This window comes from Mesocricetus auratus, unplaced genomic scaffold (genome assembly GCF_017639785.1).
Source record: "Mesocricetus auratus isolate SY011 unplaced genomic scaffold, BCM_Maur_2.0 Super-Scaffold_100010, whole genome shotgun sequence".
NCBI lineage: Eukaryota > Metazoa > Chordata > Mammalia > Rodentia > Cricetidae > Mesocricetus > Mesocricetus auratus.
Genome location: NW_024429194.1, coordinates 3,338,092 through 3,353,260, shown reverse-complemented (window position 1 = coordinate 3,353,260; position 15,169 = coordinate 3,338,092). Strand labels below are relative to the sequence as shown.

General features: G+C 45.1%; 1 protein-coding gene across 2 annotated transcripts in view; it reads left to right on the top strand.

The window, feature by feature from the left end:
• The first annotated feature begins 204 nt into the window (after nt 1-204).
• Nucleotides 205-15,169, top strand: part of Akain1 (A-kinase anchor inhibitor 1) — a 39,317-nt gene continuing 24,352 nt past the window's right edge. The window contains exons 1-2 of one of the 2 annotated variants that reach the window (XM_040752856.1): nt 205-747; nt 850-1,187. In XM_040752856.1, coding sequence (XP_040608790.1) covers nt 1,172-1,187 — 16 coding nt within the window. In that variant the 5' untranslated portion in view covers nt 205-747; nt 850-1,171. Of the gene's footprint in view, nt 1,188-15,169 lie in introns of both variants that reach the window. The other variant, XM_040752858.1, reaches the window with a different exon arrangement.

Genomic DNA, 15,169 nt, shown 5'->3' with positions numbered 1-15,169 from the left:
AATTGTTAATGCTGTGTTTTCAGAATGCCTAGACTGTTTCCAGGGAAAGGTGAAGAATGCCCAAAGAACTCCAGAGAGTGCTCCGAGAGCCTTTGTTCTTGGGCAACCTCATTCAATTGCAGACACGGAGGACAAAAGCCTAGGCAAGCTGATCCTTAAGCGGTAAACTCTGGCACCAGAACCCACATACACCTGTTGCGGGCTGGTGACATCTAATGTCTAATGTGTATTGCCCACGTTGCAGGAATCTAATTGGAGAATAGACACATCGTCTAGCGAGCAGCGGACTTTGGAGCCTGCAGTGATCATGTAGCAGGTCCTGGTGTCTTTAGTGTAGAGAGTCAGGTGTGATTTAGGGGAGCAGATACCACCTGAGCCGGTCTGGGGAAGCTTTTGGGTTTGTGATCAGTCTCAGAGACATGACTCTGCAGAAGTTTGACTATGTCCAAGACCTGTCTAATCTGGACTTTTCCTTTGCCCTGGCTAACATCGTTTCCTCCAAGGCTATGACCTTGAGGACCTGCAGTTGTGGGAGTTGACGGAGCTGTCATGGGGGAGCAGGGCCCTTATTAGCAGCGCCCTCCTCAAGCACTGGGCAGTCATCCTGGTTTTCTCTCTCGCTGACATTTGGAGAGGCCTGGGACAGCCAGACTCCGAGAACTCGGACTTAGCCTCTGGAGTAAACCCCAGTGCGATGTGGGGGAAAGGGACACACTCATCTTAAATGTCAGCCCGGCATTCCTGGGGGTGAGTGACAGCAGGTAATTAGAAGCAATTAGTTGTGCCCCTGCCGGGAAACCGGGCAATTACCTTTCTCTCTGGCTTCCCCCTTCCGTCCTAACTGCTCAGATGGAAGCGGTAGAAGCGCCTTGCTCCCTCAGCGGCAGAACGCCGAGCTGGCGCGGGGACCAAGGATGAGCTGAGCCGGCTAGGGTCTCCTCCTCCCGCCGCCGGCGCAGCGGTGCATTGTGGAGGCAGCGGCAGCGCGCCCAGCGCGGATCCACAGCCCGGGACCGCGCGCGGGGAGAGCTGTCCGAGGTGCTGACCGTCCCGCCCGCGGCCCGCGCGTCCGCCTGCACAGGTCCGCGCACGGATCCACGTCCTCGGGTGGCCCGCTCCTTCTGCCTGGCTCACCTCTCGTAACTCAGGGGCGCAGCGGCTGAAAGAAGTCATGGTCTTCGCTCCAGGTACTCTCGCACCTTCTCCCCTTCCCCCCCACTCTGCTCGCAGACGTCTAGGCGGGGAACGGGGCGGGAGGCGAGCGCCCAGGGAGGAAAGGCCTTAGGACGGCAAGATCCCTCTGCGCGCTGCAGGAGTTGCGGTGGCCAGGGGTTGGAGAGCATCTGGTTGCTCTCTCCACACCCGGCAACCCTCAGCCTTTCGTCCTCACCGTCCCGCCTGAATCCCCGCATCCGAGTGAGCACCGGCACCTTGCCAAGTGGCCCCCTAGCCCCAGCACCCGACCTGCGCGGGCGAGCACCCAGGGAGTGGGGCGAAGGGCACCCGGCTTGGGGCTCCTTCCGTGGGAGTCGCTGCTAACTCCACCCCAGCCTCAGAAGCGGCAAAGTGACCCGCTTCCTCCGGGCCTCCCGAGATGGAGGTCGAAGTCAGGGAAGCGGGGCCGAGGGGCAGAGAAATGCGAGCTCTCAGGATTTCGATCTGAAACTCTGTTCGGACTGCAGAAGAGGCGGCTACTGCGGCGCTTGCGGGGCCCTTGCAGTGTCTTTGGGGGGCAGGTGGCGAAGGACCTTGGTCCTCTTGTCGCTGTTGGAGGCTACAAGTTGGCGAAGAGTCAGATTTTTCTGAGGTTGGTGGGTTTACCTTCTCTCTCTCTCTCTCTCTCTCTCTCTCTCTCTCTCTCTCTCTCTCTCTCTCTCTCTCTCTCTCTCTGTTTGTGTGTGTGTGTGTGTGTGTGTGTGTTGGGAGAGAATGAGGGATCGAAGGGAAAGCTGAACAGTGGACCGCGGCCAGAGTTGACATTTCTAGATCCAAAGTTCGCCTGTCTGTTTTTATTTTTATCTTTCCCCTCTCTAACCTTCTCTCTTCTCTCTTCTTTCCCCCTCCCCGGTCCTCCTTCCCTCTTCTTCTTCTTCTTCTTCTTCTTCTTCTTCTTCTTCTTCTTCTTCTTCTTCTTCTTCTTCTTCTTCTTCTTCTTCTTCTTCTTCTTCTTCTTCCTCCTCCTCCTCCTCCTCCTCCTCCTCCTCCTCCTCCTCCTCCTCCTCCTCCTCCTCCCCCTTCTTCTCTATTTATTTTAAGACTGTACTTTTATTTAAGGGCAGTGGACAACAGGCATCAGGGAACGCACGGGGTTGTCGTGCTATAGCTTTGCTAGGTGTCTTTGATTCGATGAACAGGTTTGAATGTGTCCCAGCCAGGGAGCCAGACACTGGAGAGGAAAAATAAAGCATTTCTAAAAGGAAAGAATTGGATCAGGCTTAAGAAACGAAAGAGGAGGAAGCTGTCTATCTCCCAGTGACCCTCCCCACGTCCCCTATGGGGTCGCGGCCCCCCCTTGTGAGTCACAGGACCCTTTCCCAAGGGTCGCAGTCTAGAGTCCCTGCATATCAGATATTTACATTACGGTTCATAAATATACGTATGAAGTAGCAACATAAATAATTTTATGTTTGGGGGTGACCACAGCATGAGGAGCTGTGTCTTAAAGGGTCGCAGCCTTAGAAAGATTGGGAACCACTGGCTTAGAGAGATGCCCAAGAGTCCTTCTCCTTCCCAAAGCAGGGAGCTCGAGGGGAGTGCAATGGAGGTCGGGCATATGACGGACAGACAGGCAGCCCGGGGTCTGTGAACTGGGAAGCGGCATGTCTTTCCAATTCCAATCTCAGAAAACACTTAGCTTCCTTGCTGGTGTCTCGCTCCGACTTCAGTCACCCCGAGAAGTGAGCAGGATCCCCCCCTCCCCACTTTCCACTTCTGTGGAGGTTGATTCCAGGCAGCCTTGCCAGGCTGAGCTGCAGTTGTCTGGCTTCAGACTCTGCCCAAGGAGACACCCCCTGCCTCCTATCCCCCCACCCCAACCCCGCCCCGCATCCCTCAGCTACACACGTGGAGGAGGCAGTGCTGTGTCTAGTGCTGTGGTTATGAGGGGGTGTTATCTAGACATTACAATGACCTCTTACAAATGAGGGGTGGGGCAGGGTAACGAATGGTAGACCATTTCCCAGGGGCCTTCTGGGTTCAAGCAACTCACAATTTGAACTTGAGTTGGCCTTCCATTTAACTTTAAAGTTTTTGGTTCCGGTTTATCTCTGTGGAGGAAATAGCATTCGTTCACATCTCCCAAGAAATTACCAGGATTTGACCTGAATAGGATCGGTACAGAAACCTGTGAAATATTTCTTGTCTCATCCCCTTCCCCCAATGTTGAGGTTTTATTGAAAATTATAAGCAGTCGGGGGCTAAAGATACTATGTCAACATGCGATTGTGTCCGCTGCTCATGTTTTCCAATCCCTGCGGTGACATCATCCTGCAAGAAAACCAGAAGAGTGATATTTTTTTCTTTGAACTCCATTAAAAATTTACTCTTGTGTTCTTGTTTCTAATCTATTATCCTTCCAAGCCACTGTAAACTGGGACTCTACACTTCTTTCCCTGAGTTAAGGGGAATATTTCCCATCACATGCCTCCAAGCTAACCCAACAAGCAAAGGGGACCACATCACTAGGATTACTCAACAATTACCAACAGCACATCAGAAAAACCAGGCTGGTGTGTACAGTGGTCTTACTGGGTTCTCATAGGGGGGAGCCCCAGGATGAAGCTTTATATAACCTTAGTTAGAAGCCATTCTTGGGCATTTTCACGTCTTGGGTTGGAAGAAATAAGGCTTCCGGTTGGGCAAGAGCCTTGGGTAGTTTTGCTCAGTTTGACTGGAACAGAAAAGTAAATTCCACACATTTCAGTTCCCTTACATGGTTAGTAGACACTGTAACTTGAAGGGTTTTTAATTTTGTGCAAATTTTAAAGTTCCTCCAAGGTAAGGGGCCATGACTCCTAATTTTTTAAAAAGGATTTATGTCTGAAGTCAATTACTCATTTCTGGTACCTTGTATAGCAGTTATACAAAGTTAGCAAGTGAATGAGCAACGAGGTATATAGATTTCTCAGCTAGGGCTGACAATATGCCCTCAGACAGAGGTTAAACCCAGTTGGGTCACGTGGGTAAACTGAGGCTGTGTGATTCTTTCCCCCATTCATCCCGTAACTGTCTCCTCGAACTGAAGGCAAAATATTTCCAAAGGGATGTGAAAAAAATCTCACAAGCGTGAACGAATGACCAGGCCCGAAGGAAGATGCTGATGAACCAATATGGAAACATGCTTTGGTTTCTGTTTGTAATGTCAAACTGACCCATATCAGCCATCTGTGGGCATAGCAATAGCTCCATTTAAGAGCTGGAAAAGTTGCCGGCCGTTGGTGGTGCACGCCTTTAATCCCAGCACTCGGGAGGCAGAGGCAGGTGGATCTCTGCGTTGGAGACCAGCCTGGTCTATAAGAGCTAGTTCCAGGATAGCCTCTAAAGCCACAGAGAAACCCTGTCTTAAAAATAAAACACCAAAACAACAACAACAACGAGCTGGAAAAGTACTGTATGATGTCTGGACTTCCCATGTGGTATCTCAGATGTTTGGAGTAGGGGTAGCTATAGGCAGATTTTTTTCTGTCCCACTTTCCAGTTCCCAAATAACCACACGGAGACTTCTTATTAATTACGAAGGGTTAGCCAATATTTTTCATTAAATTTATTTTTATTTATTTTACGTACCAACCAATTTAGACTTGTTTTTTTTTTTAAACTGGTTCTTAATGACCCACATCTTTTTTTTTTTTTTTTTTTTTGGTTTTTCAAGACAAGGTTTCTCTGTGGCCTTGGAGGCTGTCCTGGAACTCCCTCTGTAGACCAGGCTGGCCTCGAACTCACAGAGATCTGCCTGCCTTTGCCTCCCGAGTGCTGGGCTTAAAGGCGTGCGCCACCAACGCCCGGTGACCCACATCTTTTATTCTACATTCTTTTATGTGGCTCAGTTACCTTTGCTTTGTAGAAAGCTGATGCTGCTTCCAGTCTGTCTGGTGGTGACTCCGCCCTACTTCCCAGAGTTCCCTTTGTCTGGCCCCCTGTCTAGATAATGGCTATTTATCTTTTTTATTAAGCCAATCAGGAGGCGCCGTGGCCAAGATGCAGTGTACAAATGGATTATCCCACAACAGGTATCACAGTGTTCTTGTCTATTTATAGACAAAGCCAAAGTGGGAAGAGGAAGCAAGACCACTGGCCGATTGTATTAAAGTCGGCAAAAGGCTGAGTTCCAAGGTAGAGAGAGAGAGGGAACACTCACAAAGTCAAGTCTCTTCACTGTCATGTTTTTTTTTTTTTGACAAAAAAAAAAAAAAGAAAATCCTCAAATCGGAGTAATTTAATGAGGAGTAGACAGAAGTTTCCTCAACACTGGGCCACACTGCTTCTGGCTCTGAGTACCACACATGCTTCAGGAATTAACTCATCTCTCCTGTAGAGGGGCTTAGTATATACTTGACTTGTTTGGAACTGCTTCAAGTTATATATCCAGTGCCAACAAAAAGATCTTTCCTCTTGCACACCAACGAGGTAAGGAATAATAATGAGGATTTCATAAGGACATAAAACGGTGTAATTGAAAGCAATTAGGTAGGCAGACCCTGATGTCTAAGCTTAGCTTGGAGAGCATTTAACCAACCCAAGTATTTCTAAAGACAGTGATCAAGCATATTTAAGAAGATATTTATTACAAGGTAGCCATAGCCTTTACACATTTACATAAATCTATCAATTCAAAGAAAGTGATGAATAAATTATATAGCAGACTGTCTTAACTGCCGGGCTTATAATCTTCCAGCCTTACAAATTCTCTCCTGTTAGTGTAGTCTTTCAAGACATGTACTCATTTCTTTAGAATTAACTTACACTGCGTTTGGTGTTTGCATACAGTTCAATGACTTTAAAAACATGCATAGGCTCATGCAGTCGCCACAGAACACCTCAGCACACTAAAGCTTTCTTCTCTTGCTTCCCTTTTCAGTCAGCGCCTTCCCTCTGCCCTCACCGGAGCCGTTTTCAGGTCTGTTTTCTGTCCCTCACCATTTGCTTTGTTCAGAACTGGGTCTTAGTTGTTGATGCCACACCAACAGAAAATCACAGATTGCATGGCTGGTAAACAATGGAAGTTCCTTTCCGTCTAAGACAGAGGTGTGGCAGATTGGGTGTGACAGATCCCCTGTAGATAGCCAGCCATCTTCTCACTGAGACTTCACACGGCAGAGTATGGCACGGGTGTTTTCATGTATGACACTCGCTGGTGTTGTGGAATATTACTTTAAGATGTGTTGTGTGTGTTTATGCCTTGGAACATTTGCTTTAATGATGCAGAGATGTGCTGTATTCTTATATATTGCATTTGTTTAACTCTGTGAAGCCGTGCTACTTTGCCTGTCTAAAACACCACCTGATTGTTCTAATAAAGGGCTGAATGGCAGGAGAAAGAGTAGGTGGGATGAGCAGGCAGAGGGAGTAAATAGAAGGAGAAAAGGAGAGGAAGGAGATCAAGGAACAAGAAAAGGAGGAGAGGAGGACTTCAGGGGCCAACCACACAGGCACACAGCCAGACACAGAATAAGAAGAAAAGATATACAAGAAAAAGAAGAAGGTAAAAGCCCAGAGGCAAAAGGTAGATGGGATAATTTAAAGTTAATAAAAGCTGGCTTGAAACAAGCCAAGCAAAGACCCATCATTTATAAGAAAATAAGCCATATGATTTATTTGGGAGCTGGGTAGCCACTCCCCCCCAGTAAAAAAAGTCACTACACACCAGTTCCATTATGAAAGATCTATGGGAGACCCCCACTGTTTGGATGTATGTACAGTAGCTTATGCCTTCCCAACTGAAACAGAGTTAGGCTATTTCCAGTTTAGGGCAACAATGAATAAGGTTGTGTTAAATATTCATGTGTGTTTGTGTACAGGCCTAGATTTTAATTTGTTCAAGGCAGACTTGTGATTGCTGGGGCTTACAGGAAGTTAAGTCTCAATTGTTCTCTTGAAAACAGTTTGTTTTCAAGGCCACCATCAACCTGTGAGAAGTCTCCGTGCTCCTTATTCTCGCCATTCTAATAGACATGTAATGGAGCATGGCATGATTCAACTTGCATTTCCCTGAAGATCAATGGTTATGGCCCTTTACAATAAATTTTGCATTTAATTTTTTTAGTGTGTGTTGTGTGTGTGTGTGTGTGTGTGTGTGTGTGCGCGCGCGCATGTGTACGTGCATGTATGTGTACATGTGCACAAATAGAGGTCAGAAGATAACTTGCACCATGTGGTTCTAGGATTGAACTCACATTGTCAGGCTCTGTGACCAGCATCTTTTCCTGATGAACCATTTTTTCCCCATTCGTGGATCATCTTTTCAAAAAATTATTTGCCAAGTGTCTACTTTCTTGATGCATCTGTTTAAATATCTTGTCATTTTTTTAAAGGAGAATGTTTGCATTCTTGATCTTGGGTTTGGGGATTTCCTCATATAATCTGTTGTCAGGTATACGATATTTGCTGCTGAGTTTTTCATTATTTCAGCACTATTTTTTTAATTTTGGTGGAGTTCATATATTTTAATAGGCTGTATTTTTTATGACAGATATAAGAACTTGTGCCCAACTCAAAGTCTTCAAGATATTTTTCTTCCGTTTTCTCCACCAGCTTTATAATTCTACGTCTATGATCCATTTCCAATTGCGTTTTAAACCTGTGGTTTTGCACCCAGGAGGGTCTAAGTCATAGAAAGTTCCAGGGCAAGCCTGGAGTGCTCAGGAAAATCTTTACACGTTTTGATGATTGCGTAAGAGCTGTGCCCGTCTGTGAGGTGCGGAATGTTGCTTCAGCACTTATTTACAGGACGCTCGGGTCACTCCGGAGAGTCAGCAATTCTACTTCCCTCTGGCTTCCTTCAGTTTGGAGCCCAAGTTTCTTCCCTTTTCCTAGAAAGATGCGCGATAGGTCGGTGTGAACTATAGCCAGCCCCACCGTGCTGTGGAGCCATGGAACCAACGCCAACTCTTGGGCTGTGCTGTGGCTCTCATTAGCCGGATTTCAACCCTTCACAGCCTTTAGTCATCCCTATTCCATATCTAGATTGAGCCCTTAAGCTTCGGCATTGGAGAGACGATATGTGCCACTTTCTTTCTGTGTCTGCCTCATTTTGCTTAAAATTAGTGTCTTCCAGTCTCATCAGTTTTCCTGCAAACGACAGATTTCATTCTTTGTGGAGGCTGAATAATACTTCCCTGCCCCGCCCCGCCCCGCCCAGGCCCGCCCTGCCCCGCCCCGCCCCGCGGGTCTTTCCATCTCTCATGTCTTCTCCAGTCTCTCTCAGTGGTGCTTATGATTTCTACCATATGGATCATCCATGCCCTTGATCACTTCATTTATGGGCATTCTTTTATATTTGTTTGTCTTTCGAGACAGGGTTTCTCTGTGTAACAGCCCTGGCGGTCTATGGAACTCACTCTGTAGACCCAGCTGAACTCACATTCATAGAGATCTGCCTCCCTCTGAGTGCTAGGATTAAAGGTGTGTACCAGCACGGCCCGGCTTATGGATATTCTTTTTTTTATGTGGACGTTTTGAGTAGCATTGGCTCCTCGAATTCTTTTTTCAGAATCTTGACTTTTAAGGAGTGTGTTGCTTAATTTTCAGTTTTTGAAGGAACCTCTCATTTCTTCTTGCTTTTGATTTCTGGTTCAGTTCTACCATTAAACTGGGAAAACCTTTCTATTGGTGGAAGTTTGGTGGGATGTTTTACCTCGGAGAATATGTCTCACACGCACTTCACGGCAGATTTGCTCCGTGTGAGGGCGGGTTGTTGTGTGGACGTCATGGGTCAACATGTGACACAGCCAGTATTTGTCTTTTCTGGTCCTCGCTGATGCTGAGTCTATTTGCTCTGTTGATCACCAAGACAACAGCGCCTATCACAAAAATTGTGGATTTTTCCACCGTAAAAGTTGTATTTCTCTAAAAAAAGATTTATTTATCTTTATTTTATGTGCATGAGTGTTTTGCCTGCTGCTATGTATGAACCACTTATGTGTATGCCCATGGAGTTCAGGATTGGATCCCCTGGAACTGTAGTTATAGGAAATCAGCTGCCATGTGGGTGCTGGGAATCAATTCCCACGAACTCTATAAAAGTTCTAAGTGCTCTTAACTGCAGAGTCACCCTTTAAACTTGAGTTTAAATTTTAATTAATTCTTTGAGAACTGCATACAATGCATTGTGTTTTGATCATATTCACCGCTCCCTCAGCTCCCTCAAGGCCCACCCGTCCATTCCATACCCACCTAATTTGTGTCCTTAATAGTATATATATTTAAAGAAACTATCAACTCCAATTTGTGCTACTTATATATACTTGGGTGTGTGGCAATTCACAGGCACAGTCAACCTACTGGGGCCATGCCACTAAAATAAACCAGCTCTCCTCTTGTTCTGAAGTCTATTTTGACAAATAATAAATTCATGTTTCTTGGCTTTATTGGTTGCACAAGACTGTGGCCTTTCATTATTTGCGGAGATTGGTCTGCTTACTAAACTTTATGTGTAACTCCTAAAAAAATGCCCAGACACATGTAAACATTGAAAGAGTTGGGTCCCTACTGGATGAGGTCGATGTCCCTACTTTTCAACTCTTCCACTGCAAACTGGAGTGATTTCCTCATTGCTGGACCTTTGGTTGGTGATGTCAGTGTTTACATGGCCCCAAACACTCTGTTTAGATGCACAGGGGTGCCTGCAAGCTTACAGATGCATTTTACAGACGCTCCATTTCAGGACTATGCTACAGTGCTGTTGTGTGAGCTCTGTGTTAATGAGTAGATCATACATATCAAATGCTGTATTTGAGGAAAGGCCCAAATCAAGGTTATGCGTTGATTAGTCGACAACATACCATAGAGCGTCAGAGGATGTAACTTTGTTTCTCTCTATAGCTGTGGTCACATAAGTTGATAATTCATTGTTTGCAAGGCTTTCCATAGTTGAACTATGAACTATTAAGTGGAATCTTTTTATGTACTGTTTAGGCAGAGTCTCAACACGACGCAGGTGAGCCTCACATTTGAGATCCTCCTGCCTCATTCCCCTACCTGAGTGGAAGGACTAAAGGGATGCACTAACAAGCTTGCTTCATTTTACTTTTACGTTAACTTTTTTTCATCTTCAGTATGGGCACAGGAAACTATTAGTTTTATTTTAATCAGATGTACTAACCTAATGTTGAGTTAAATCAATTACTAACTGCCTAGATGCCTTTATTCTAGAATTACCACATTTTCTACTTCTCCATTATCACTTAAATTATATCTTACCATTTGAAGATTTGTGTTGCTATAATTTTAGCTAACCACATAAAGAAAATAAACATCACCATCATACAAAGTGAACGTTAAGCTTCTATATGTAATGTCTAGACTTTGTCTTCACAAACACTTTCTCCTCCTTTTAAAACAAAACTATGCCGACAGAGCATTTTTGCCATGATTGTTTTCTCCATGTACTGTTACCAGCATTTAACGTCTCACAGCAATCTTCCACATATTACTTACTTAAAAGATGGAGCTGAAGATTTTGTTCTTTTCATTGACTTTGGATGGCAAATGTGAGGCTCAGAAGTCTGAGTAATTTTAGATCACAGAACCAAGGCCTGAACGTGGGTCTAATTGGATTCCTCATGTAGCATGGCTTTGGGGTAGGTAGGAGACAATAGTCAGTTTGCACACAGTTTTGAATTCATGTAATTATTTTGAGTGTGTGTGTATGCACACGTGTGTGGGCTCACATAGACCAGGGTGTTCCATTCTCTTCCTCTACCACATGAGCTCTGAGGATCAAATTCAGGTCATCCTCTTGGTGGCAAGTACTTTTTACCTGTTGAGTCATATGACTGGTTATAGCTTGACACGACTGGTTTTCTTCAGAGAGAATCTTCTTCGTATGAAACACTCCTTTGAGTAGATAGGATATCTACTTTCAGGTGTCATAGAAGACTGTCTTTGCACACTTCCTGAGTTCCTCATCTCCCCAGCTGCTGCTCTCAATAAGGGAGAGAAGATGGGCAGCCAAGACTGCCTAAGCTGTCCAGCAGAATGAACAGATTCAATGTACACAGGACATTCCCATGAACCAAGGGCCACTTGCTGCTTTCTAAGACTCAGGATGAATGGCACAGGGCTCAGTGTAATTGTCCTTACATTTCAAATGGCATAGGATTCAGTGTAATTGTCCTTACATTGCAAATATGATGAGGACATTCCACCTCACATTACAAATATGAGAACATTCCACCTTACATTACAAATATAATGAGGACATTCTACCTTACATTACAAATATTATGAGAACATTCCACCTTACACTACAAATATGATGAGGACATTCCAGCTGCTCCACGGAAATTGCAATAGGAAGCTGCGTTGCTTATTGTAGAAGTCTGAATTTGAGAAGGGACAGAAGAGTTGTATCTGGCTTTCAAGAGTACACTCCTTCCATCTCTGTATTTAATATCATTGAGCAGATTATTTAATCTTGTTTATTTTCTCATAAATACCATAATATGTATTTTCCAGAGTAGTGATGAAAATAAAGTTGATGTGTCAGCTATTCAAAATAGAGATGATATAGGATCAACCTAGGTGTCCATCAATGGAAGAATGGCTAAAGAAAATAGTCTATATGCACATTGGCTATTATTCAGTTTTAAATAACTTGAAATCTAGTCGCTGCAGCTGGCCATCATTTAATGTTAAGTGAATCAGACACAAAATGACAATATTGCATATGTCTGTTGCCTATGGAAGCAAAACAATGTTGATCTGAGTTAAAATAGTGACTACTAGAGGAAGGGAGCGGTAGACAAGGGAGGTGAACTAACAGACACTGGAAGAAAGAATTATGCTCTTGTGCAACACAGATGTCTATAATTCACAGTAAGCTAGTATATTTTTTATGGACATCTAGAGGAAAGAATCCAAAAGGTCCAAACACAAGGGGATGGAAAATGCACACGGATGGGGTGGGTTGATCCTGTGATGAATATATTGCCAACAGCCCACGGTAGTAAAACTGAGGGACAGCAGAATAAATAGTAGCTACTGCTGTTGCCACTGTTATTTCAGAGGCGGATGTCTAGGAGTTGAATCTTACCAGTCTCGGAGAGGAGCTGCAGTCAACTCTTTCTGTGGAAGAAAACTCATTCACCTGGTAGACGTTATGAAACTTTAAAAACGAAAAGCTTTGCCAAGCTGAACTGATGATGAAGCAGATGTCTGAGTGCATCTTGGGATGAATAAGTTATGAATCATGAAAAGCTGCTGTTTAAAGGCTAGCAGCTGCATGCTTGAAAGCAGATGGCCATCTCGCTGATCTGAATAATTCCGATCTTGTCTAAATTTAAAAAGCTGACTGTGTTTAGGTACAGGGACGGACCCTTAAGAATACTGAGCAGCGCGGGGAGTCGCTGTTCTGATGTGAACACCATACCCTGTGTTTCTAGTAGCTCCTATCAAGTTACGGCAAACATGTGTATCAAGGCATTGTTCCCCATTTTGTATCCATTGTCTGGTTTGAGAACTCATTTCCCATGCTGTGGCCCTGTGTCCTAGCTGCTCACACATTCTTGGACTCTATTCTTTGAACTTCATTTTAGGCACCACGGGAGTGCTCTTAGGAAGAAACAGGCACAGTGTTATTGGCGAGGCAACCACTCTGCCCTCTCCAGGAGTTTGGAGAGGCCAACGTTTAGAAACATTTACTTGCTCCATGATTGATCACGTGCAGTGTGCCGAGAGGCTTACCATCTTCCTTCTTGGTAAAGACTTTCCATCACAGAGATGGATCCGAGAGGAAATGAGCACTAGGTGGGGAGCTTGCATTTGTGGGAAAGCCTATCACGGGCCAAATGTGTTGCACAGGTCTTTACAGCAAGGACAACTTTAGAGAAGGAGATGCCAGCCTACAACGTCCTTTAACCCGTGGCTCCCGGGCTGTCTACTGTCATAGTGCTTGTAGCTGATTTGTTGGCTGAAATAAGTAGATGAAAGTGAAATTACTTCCCCAGTTCCCTTAAAAATGTATTTTTTTGCTGGGCGTTGGTGGCGCACGCCTTTAATCCCAGCACTCGGGAGGCAGAGGCAGGTGGATCTCTGTGAGTTCGAGGCCGGCCTGGTCTACAGAGTGAGTTCCAGGACAGCCTCCAAAACAATACAGAGAAACTCTGTCTCAAAAAACCAAAAAAGAATGTATTTTTCCCCAAACGTAGACAAATAGTCCTTACGTTTCTCAAGAAATAAACTCAGATTCAAGTCGGTGTCACTTCCTGGGAGAATATGGTGGTCTGTTTGGTGTTTGGATAGGATGCCTCTTTTTACCCACATCTATGTTGGATGAGAGACGATGATATTTTTGTCTCCACTGGATTTATTTATAGCATTCTTTGGTAATCTTTGCCTTACTCTCCTTCCTGCTTTTTTAGACGAGGTCCTATCATGTAGCCCCGGAACTTGCAAAGTAGGTCAAGCTGACCTTGAACTCAGAGCTCCATCATTCTTCCTTCCGAGTCCCTCCAAGTCCCTCCCATTAAAGATTTGCATCACCACACCTAGCCCCTTCTAATTTGAATGGCCCCTTCTAATTAGAATTGTACATCGTCGTAAGTAAAACCGTATGTTCCCTGCAGTGTCATCAGCGAGGTTTTAATCTCCCTAACCTGGAGTTTAGACTGGAATCCTCTTATAGCTCAGGACATATTATTTTACCAGATGACGAAGGTGTGATGTGAAAGTCAATAAATAGCAGTTCTTTTACTCTAAAAGGAACTTACATCCAAGAGGTCAAGTTTCAAAGCCTCATTCACCTTGCTGTTGATTTCATTTGTGCCTGGAGCCCAGTGCTAGTTTCAGGCAACTAGATTAATAAAAAATACTGGATTATAGCCTCTGTTCCAGCAGCCTTATAATGGGCCAGGCCTGTCAGTGAAGGCCTCATGCACCTGTCCTGAAGGAAAGGAAATAGCTGCCATGGTGGGAATAGAGCTAGGCCATCAGGAAGGCCCAATTCGGTGTGTGGTATTGTGTTTGTGGTGTTGTGTGTGTGTGTGTGAGAGAGAGAGCATGCACTTTTGATGACTTCACTGCTTATTCAGTAAACTAATTATCTTCTGTAAATCCTGTAGTCTACTAGGCACTGGACAGTGAGATGTTATTACAAAGGACATTAAAGGTTAGAATTCCGCGTTTGAAGGTAACATGGTAAAGGGAGATCAAAGGGAGAATGGCTCAATTCTGTTGAGTGACAGCTGGCTTGCCTTGGGCCCAATTCCCTTTGAGTGTGTTTTTCTGGAGAAATGGAAAGTGATGTGAGACCCAGAGAATCCTCTTCTCCTCTGAGACCTTTTATCATCACTGGACACCATTTGTGAATGCTAGTGTCGGGGATGGGAAGACGGGCCAGGGGACCATGGCAGAGTCCTTTATGTTATGTCTGTGTAGGTACACAGATGTGCCCTATGAAGAATTGCACTATGTCTGAATAAGGGATTTTAGAGATTGACCTCAGGGCTTTGTGCATGCAAGAAAAGCCCTCTACCAGCGAGACACAGCCTAACCCCAAGAGATGGTCACTGACACCTTTGAATGGCCATGAAGACGCCCTCAAGAAGGAGACATCACCTTCCAGAGCAGCTGAGGCTCTCTAACTGGCACAGGCATGTTTGCTCTGCCTCCTCATTCCAGCCCTGATAGAAGTAATTTTCCTTCAATGACAATTGCTACCACCAGGACAGGACAAACGCTCGCTCCCTAGGTCCCTTTAAAGAGGTACCTCAAGTATAGACAGACATAGCTGTAACTTCATCTCTCTAAGCAAAGCTGAGGTGTGCTTTTACCAAAAAGTAGGGGAAAAAAACCCAAGAAACCTAGCATAAAAGTACCTCAAGGGTACCTGGGAGAATGGCTCAGTCAGTACAGTGATGGCACTATACACACAGGATCTGGGTTTGATCCCCAGAACTCATGTCAAAAAGTCAGATATAGAGTCATATGCTTGTGATTCCTGAACCGTTGAGGT